This window comes from Denticeps clupeoides, chromosome 2, assembly GCF_900700375.1.
Source record: "Denticeps clupeoides chromosome 2, fDenClu1.1, whole genome shotgun sequence".
NCBI lineage: Eukaryota > Metazoa > Chordata > Actinopteri > Clupeiformes > Denticipitidae > Denticeps > Denticeps clupeoides.
The window spans coordinates 36,219,162-36,227,450 of NC_041708.1; the positions used below are offsets into that span (position 1 = coordinate 36,219,162).

General features: G+C 42.7%; 1 protein-coding gene across 9 annotated transcripts in view; it reads right to left on the reverse strand.

Annotated features, from left to right (window-relative positions):
- The window catches only part of LOC114784939 (NACHT, LRR and PYD domains-containing protein 12-like), a 100,311-nt gene extending 92,346 nt beyond the window's left edge, over window positions 1–7,965 (reverse strand). For 8 of the 9 annotated variants that reach the window (XR_003748961.1, XR_003748952.1, XR_003748953.1 and 5 more), the window contains exons 1-7: window positions 7,869–7,965; window positions 7,506–7,645; window positions 6,896–7,073; window positions 6,417–6,505; window positions 4,785–4,962; window positions 4,224–4,312; window positions 18–1,899 (exon numbers count right to left, since the gene is read on the reverse strand). Coding sequence is in view for 4 of the 9 variants with exons in the window: in XM_028970831.1 (XP_028826664.1) it covers window positions 18–1,899; window positions 4,224–4,312; window positions 4,785–4,962; window positions 6,417–6,505; window positions 6,896–7,050 (2,393 nt within the window). In the remaining 5 variants the exon portion in view is untranslated. The remainder of the gene's footprint in view (window positions 1–17; window positions 1,900–4,223; window positions 4,313–4,784; window positions 4,963–6,416; window positions 6,506–6,895; window positions 7,074–7,505; window positions 7,646–7,868) is intronic. The other variant, XM_028970829.1, reaches the window with a different exon arrangement.
- Window positions 7,966–8,289: the final 324 nt, after the last annotated feature.

The window sequence follows — 8,289 nt, forward strand, 5'->3', positions numbered from 1 at the left end:
CTCAGTCAGGAACTCACCGAGCCTTTCTGCAGTTCCTCACTACGATCATCAGTCTCTCACGACCACCATCATCTGTCTTGTATTTGTTCAGGTCGAAGTCATCCAGAACATCCTCTGATACCAGGATCATGTAGGTCAGTACTGAGCAGTGGGCAGGTGAGAGATTTTCACCTGATTTCACCAACACATCAATCTCCTCATGCAGTGAAGAGTCTTTCATCTCAAGCAGGCAGAGCAGAAGATTCATGGCTCTTTCAGTGGAGATTTTTTCTGAAAACCTCAACAAGACCATGTTTTGTGGATTGTTCTGATTGATCAGTTTCTGTTTGATGTACTGACTTGTTCTCTGGAGACTCTCTGAGCTGCTCTCTGTTTGGGGCAGGAGACCTTGTAGAAGTTCCTGGTTGGACCCCAGTGAAATTCCCAGAAGAAAACGGAGGAAAAGATCCAGATGTCCGTTCTCACTCTGTAAGGATTTATCAACAGCAGCTTTCAGCAGATCATCCAGTGACATATTTGGTCTTGAGAAAAATGTCTTCAGGATAGAGAGCAAAAAGTTTCTTGTGAATTCTCTCTTCTGTCTTCTAAGAAAGGTCTCCAGTTCCTCCATGTTGTTGCTCACATAGCAGTAAAAGACCCAGAAAGCAGCAAGAAACTCCTGGATGGTCAGATGCACAAAGCAGTAGATCTTCTTCTGCTCAAACACAGATTCCTCCTTAAAGATCTCAGTGCACATCCCAGAGTAGACTGAGGCAGCAGTGACATCTATTCCACACTCTCTCAGGTCTTCTTCATAAAACAAGAGGTTTCCCTGCTCCAGCTGGTTGAAGGCCAATTTAGCCAGTTTCAGAACGACCTCTTTATTTGACTGCAGGAGCTTCTGTCTGTCCGTCTCACTCCTCTCATCGTACTTCTGGTTCTTCATGTTGGTCTGGATGATCAGGAAATGGGTGAACATCTGAGTCAGAGTTCTGGGGATTTCTTTACTGTTGTCCTCTAGCAGCACTTCCTGAAGAACAGTGGCTGAGATCCAGCAGAAGACGGGGATGTGACACATGATGTAGAGGCTCCTTGATGTCTTCATGTGGGAGATGATTTTGTTGGCTTGAGTCTCACCTCTGATCCTCTTCCTGAAGAACTCCTCCTTCTGAGGGTCATTGAAGCCTCTCACTTCTGTTACCTGGCTGATGTGTTGAGCAGGAATCTGATTGGCTGCTGCTGGTCGTGATGTAATCCATATGAGAGCCGAGGGGAGGAGGTTCCCTTGAATGAGGTTTGTTATGACCACGCCCACTGATGATGTCTGTGTGACGTCACACAGCTTCTGTTTTCGAATGTGGAAATTCAGCTGAATTCTGCTTTCATCCAGACCATCAAAGATGAAGATCATCTTACAGCCCTCATATTTCTGTGTGTCCTCCAGCTCCTGAAGCTCAGGGTGGAATTTCAGCAGAAGCTGATGAAGACTGTACCCTTCATCTTTAACCAAATTCATCTCCCTGAAAGGAAGCAGGAAGATGAAATCTACGTCATGGTTTGCTGCTCCTTCTGCCCAGTCCAGGATGAACTTGTGCACAGACACAGTTTTTCCTATTCCAGCAACACCCTTGGTCATCACAGTTCTGATGTGCATCTCTTGTCCAGGTGAGACTTTAAAGATTTCATTACAGTTGATGGGCATGTCTTGTCTTCTTCTCCTGTGTGCTGCTTCTATCTGCTGAACCTCATGTTCTTTATTCACCCCTTCACTCTCTCCCTCTGTGATGTAGAGCTCTGTGTAGATGCTCTTCAGGAGGGTCTGGTTTTCTGGATGTATGATGCCTTCACATATGTGCTCCACCTTCCTCTTCATACTGGATTTATGAGTCTCCAGGACTCTCTGTAGGACAACATCAGGATCTGGTAATGAAGAACAATGTCCACAGTCAGTCAGAAGAATCGAGAAAAGATGTCCGATTCTTTTTTTTCTTTCTGATTCTGTCTTTTAAGTCACCTGAACCTGTAGAGACCTCTAGATTAACTTTTTGCACTGGTGCTCCTAACAAATGTGCAAAAGTTCGGTGCACCAAATCGCATTTAATATCACAGTTTTACAGATTCACATTTTATTCTTTTTAAATCGCTGTATAGACAATATTGATTGTAAATGATTAACTAACAATTGTCACAACCATGCTGGCATGACGAGGCAGGTGCATGGAGAAGAGGAAGAGAAGATGAGGAAGAAAGGACGCAATCGTGTGACATCACGAAACCGGGGTTTTATTGTGAAGAACAGGACAGGGGAGACATCCAATGACACTGGTGAACATGGAACATAACTTCAAAGACCTGACGGCAAACAGAAACGATCAGGGTAGCTTTATACATTTGACACAAGTGAAACCCCTTTCGGACCTGATCATGACAGTACCCCCCCTGGTGGGCAGGGCAAAGCAGTCCATGAAGGAGGGAGGGAAGTCCATACACTGAGTCTGAATGGATAGAGTGGACGATGAGAGGAATCGATTCGAAATGAGAAGAGAGAAAGATGAGATGAAGAGCTGAGAGGAATGATAAATGAATGAATGACTGGTCCGGTATTCATGATGGACGAGTGGCGGCAGTCCTGCGCAGACGGCTTCGAGCCAGTGTAGTACTGGCCCCTCGTCCGCACGCGCCCGTCGCTCACGGTCAGTCTCCGGCTCGCCCCGCTGAATGGCCGCTCCTCACCATCAACACCACCAGACATGGGACTGAGAGGCAGGGGTCGGGACCCTGCGGAAAATGAAGCCATGGAAGGCCTGGAACAAGGAAGCTGGTGGCGTCCTCCTGGCGAGTTGCGGCTCCTTTGATCTCAGCGAGGTTGCATCAGCGTCTCCCAAATGCGCGGTCAGATCTTTCTGTCACAACCATGCTTGCATGACGAGGCAGATGCACGGAGAAGAGGACGAAGAGGTGACGAGAAGGCGCGGGAGAAGGGAGGATGCAATCGCGTGACATCATGAAACCGGGGTTTTATTGTGAAGAACAGGACAAGGGAGACATCCGATGACACTGGTGAACATGGAACATAACTTCACTCAGCTGAAAGAAGATAAATGAAATAAAAAGAAAATCTAAATTAAAAGTGGTATTTTAGGGGTTTGAACATGATTCTCGGCCTGATGACCTGTTTGCTGCTGCCTGCGGTGGGGAGAGGGGACACTGGGCCGGTACGTTTATCACTGCAACGCGCTTTATAGATGCATCGTGCTTTTTCAGCGTTTCATTTCTATCATTTTCCTCGGGCTCTCTCGGTAAATCAGCGGTCAGGTAACACGATTCAGAATGGATGCTGAGAGGTGAGACTGAGGTGAGCCGATGACGTTCTGGTTGCACTGGCAAGAAAAACAAAGTACTTTGACCATTACAGTCATGGTAACATGGTACAGTCATGTTAGCCGACAATAATGTCAGGTTCGGGCTTTTAAAAAGCTGTACTTGTCGGGCTCGGGTCTAATTTTGAGTTCTGATTAAAGCTCTAATCCGTGGCTACATCAACTCTGTCTGTCTGACTGGTCCAGGATACTCGCCTCTCTGTCTGACTTTCAAACATTTACATTTACAGCATTTATCAGACGCCCTTATTCAGAGCGACTTACAATCAGTAGTTACAGGGACAGTCCCCCCCTGGAGCAATTTAGGGTTAAGTGTCTTGCTCAGGGACACAATGGTAGTAAGTGAGATTCGAACCCGGGTCTTCTGGGTCATAGGCAAGTGTGTTACCCACCAGGCTACTACCTGGTGGCTACTACCACACAACGTACAGGAATATCGGGATCACGGCCAATCAGAGGAAGGGCCCTACCCTTCACCATCTCTGATTGGTTTAGAATACGACATGTTCCTAATATGTGTCTGTTGCATGGACCACAGGCAGTTTGGACACTTTGTCTCACCGAACATCTGGTCAATAAGAAATAAGGTGACGTCACCAAATTGGTCACGGTCTAGAGCCCTGCTGTATGTGTCTCCAATCAATATTCATGTATTCTTTATATCTTACATGAATTTTAAAATAGTTTCATGTTTTGTTTTGTATACATGAGAACTGGAGAGTAAAATTAATCTCAACAGTCACCAAACTTTAATTAGTTTGGAAATAAATGATGGACCGGATTCACATCACTGGACATGTGTTATAACTGGAATTACAGCAGCACCAATCGACATATTCAGGTGAAAAGTAATAAAAGTCGTACTTGTGTCTCTGCTCCTGTTGATGGTCGGGTCGTTGGTTATCAGGTTCTGGTGTCCTGATGGAGCTGTGTGTGTTCCAGTCCTCCACAGACTGCAGACACATAGAAGGAAAGAGAGAACGTTCAACACCTCAGATTCACACTATGGACACGTCACTCTTTAAGGAGGCACCAGACGGCTGGATTATCAAGCACCAAAAAGGTTTCCTGTTATTTCTTATTTTTATATCAGTTGAATATTTATAAGGAAATGATCGTAATATATATATATTATTATTATTATTATTTTTTTTTTTAATCAGTCCTGTAATATTTGAGGAGTTTGTCTCTGTATGTAGTAATATAGCGGGTAATAAACTGTGCTGCTGCAGGGGGCTGAACCTGTAATTATTGAACATAAGTCACTATGGTCAAGAGAATCAGATGAAGGATGAGACGGAATCAGATGAAGGATGAGACGGAATCAGATGTGTCCCACCAAGACGGGTTCTACTTAGAGGTCACAGTAATGAACTCCAGAGCAGGAAAAAACAAAATCATCAAACTCCACAGTCTGTTCCTCACCTCTGATCAAAGGGGGTTGAATCTCCACTGAAGTTAAGAGGAAGATCCATGGTCCAATCACTGTTCATAGACACACAGCTGGACACTGGAAACTCTGGTCTGTGTGTCTGATGGGGACCAGTGTCCCCCTCCTCACCATCCCCACAGAGACTCATTTTAGACACAGAGTCCCATAAACCTGTGGAGAGAGAGTGAGAGAGAGAGAGAACATCAGTCAGGACAGACACAGTATTAGAGAAATTGTGCTGGAATTGCGGTTGTTGGAGCCATTTTGAGTTACTGGTAAAATAAAGTAAACTGTGATACAGAACACACCACTCTGGATCTGTTTCTCCAGATTTCCCCCTGAAGCAGCTGGACCAGGAAATGATGAATATTTAGTGTAATACCATAGTAAAGTATATGTTTGCTATATAATTGTTCATATTTGTGTTTAGACTTTAGTTAACAAGATGTGTCTTTATTAAAATATTAAAACATGTACAACTTTACATCTTACTGTACATGACTGACTATGTGCCTGTAGCTACTGTCCTTTATTGACGTTTTGAATAACTGCATTAATTTGTCAAAAATGGCAAAATGATCCATTCTTCAGACGTCCATTCTTCATTCAAGGCATTTTCACACCACAGAACAGAATAGAAATTCACAGTACATTTACATAAACAGCGAACAAATGAAGAAATAAAGCGTTTAAACAGTCAGCAGATGTGCTAAATCAAGAAACTGCATTAGAACAGGGTTTGTAATGAACAGTATGTCCACAAAAAGCTAGAATTTCTTAAATTACAAGCTATTCAAAATGCTGCAGGAGCCGCTATACCACAGACTGGCCGATAGGAATTAAGAAAAATTCTCCATCATTTTTGGGAGCTGATGCTGCTGCTAATGATGATGATGATCATCATCATAATGCTTCTGATGTATTGACAACACCCATGTTAACCTGTATCGGTCTCATTTTAGGCGCCTTCTGTGCAGTGATTCGCTGCCTGGATTAATTTAAGTTGGCTTTGTTCTGTTCTTGGAGCTTCACCCCCCCATCCACAGATCTGGACCCCACCTCCCTCGGGGACTGTCAGTGAAGCCACGCCCACAGCAGCTTAATTCACCTGCTCTTACTGTCTACTTATATTAAAATAAAGCCTTTAGAAAATGGACCGTCTCTACATTGCTCTGTATGTGACTGGCAGCCCTGTTTAAATTTACTTCCGTTTTTATTTTTTACATCTCTGATTGGTTTAGAATACGATTTGTTCCTAATACTTGTCTGTTGTGTGAGCCACAGGCAGTTTGGAGACTTCGTCCCACCGAACGTCTGGTCATTAAGAAATAAGGTGACACGTGTCACCAAATTGTTCGCAGTCTAGAGCCCTGCTGTATGTGTCTCAAATCAATATTCTTTATATCTTAGATGAATTTTAACATAGTTTCATGTTTTGTTTTGTATACGTGAGAATTGGAGATTAAAATTAATCTCAACAGTCACCAAACTTTAATTAGTTCCACGTTCCAAGGAAATAAATTATGGACTGGCTTCACAAAACATTGATTACTGGACACGTGTTATAACTGGAATTACATCTGCACCAGTCAACATATTCAGGTGAAAAGTAATAAAAGTCGTACTTGTGTCTCTGCTCCTGTTGATGGTCGGGTCGTTGGTTATCAGGTTCTGGTGTCCTGATGGAGCTGTGTGTGTTCCAGTCCTCCACACACTGCAGACAGACAGGAGGACAGAGAACGTTCAACACCTCAGATTCACACTATGGACACGTCACTCTTTAAGGAGGAACCAGACAGCTGGATTATCAAGCACCAAAAAGGTTTCCTGTTATTTCTTATTTTTATATCAGTTGAATATTTATAAGGAAATTATTGTAATATAGCAAGTAATAAACTGTGCTGCTGCAGGGGGCTGAACCTGTAATTATTGAACATAAGTCACTGTGGTCAAGAGGGTCAGATGACGGATGAGACGGAGTCAGATGTGTCCCACCAAGACGGCTCTACTTAAAGGTCACTGTAATGAACTCCAGAACAGGAAAAACCAAACTGATTTACTTCCTCATTCAGTTCATCACCAAACTCCACAATCTGTTCCTCACCTATGATCACAGGGGGTTGAATCTCCACTGAAATCAGGAGGACGATCCATGGACCCGTCACTCTTCATAGACACACAGCTGGACAATGGAGACTCTGGTCTGTGTGTCTGATGGGGACCAGTGTCCTCCTCCTCACTGTCCCCACAGAGACTCATTTTAGACACAGAGTCCCCTAAACCTGTGGAAAGAGGGGGGGAGAGAGAGAGAGAGAGAGAGAGAGAGACTAGTCGTCCTTTAGAACTGTTTTATGGAAATTGCTGCTACCTTTCACTATTCTGGTAAATGTTGTGATCTGGTGCAGTTGGATCTATGTAGTACTGGTATCATGGTGCTGGTTTATACTCTAATACTGATATTATTCTGTCAGTTTGTAATTGGGGTGTAATTGTTCTTATTTGCATTTAATCTGTAGTTAATAAGATTTATGGATGGGTTATTTAAAAACAATTATCCTCATTATGCTGCATTACAAACAAAACATACACTTAAAAAGAACTTTCTTTATACCGCCCTGTCCATTTATCGAATTATTTACAGTGGAACCACTGAGATCTACAGACAGAACAGTTACAGTTACTTTAATAAAGTTTCATCTCCGGAAATTACTCACCGCTGCTGGGTTCGGTTCGTCAATCTTAAAATCCGGACTGATTTTTACTTTAAAACCCGCGTCTTCACCAACGTGGCGCCTCTGCTTTCGGTTTTGAGGAGCAGGTGGAGCAGGAAGTGATTTACCTGTTACAGGTAAACCTGGACATTTTATTACACAAATGAAACAGCAGAATTCACCTTTCTAAATATTATGACCAGAATTACATCAATTAATACATTTATATTTAGGTTTGTATTTATTTTGGGTCAATAGCAGAAGCGCCAATGTTTTTTTTAATAAACTAGCCTATTACGAGGCTGATGCTGTCTCAATTTTCGACAGATTTGTATTCAGTCCACTTTTAATAAATCATAATCTTACCCTAGGCAGCCAATAGAGGAGCTTTCGACACTTCTTTTGTTCCGCGGACCGACCTAAATAGACTCCTCACGATGAACAGTTGACGTCACCGCCATGTTGTGAGTGGCTGTTCTCTGGAAAGGCCCTAGATATAAAAACTAAGTAAGTAAACAGAGCCGCCATCTTGGGAGGGTAGCTCTTCTTTTAACAAATAAATGAATGTCAACAGGAATTAAAGAATTAAAGAGCCATAATCTGGCAAAATTGATAAGTGATATTTATTGTCTTGGTTCGTCAGAGATGTATTTGACAGAAATTGATTCTTGACAATATAGCATAATTTAATGTTGTAGTCTGCATGTAGGTTTTTTTTTTCATTTCAAATAAACTTAAACTACACTCGCACTAAATTCAAATTTAAATTAAATTTTTTTTGTCACAT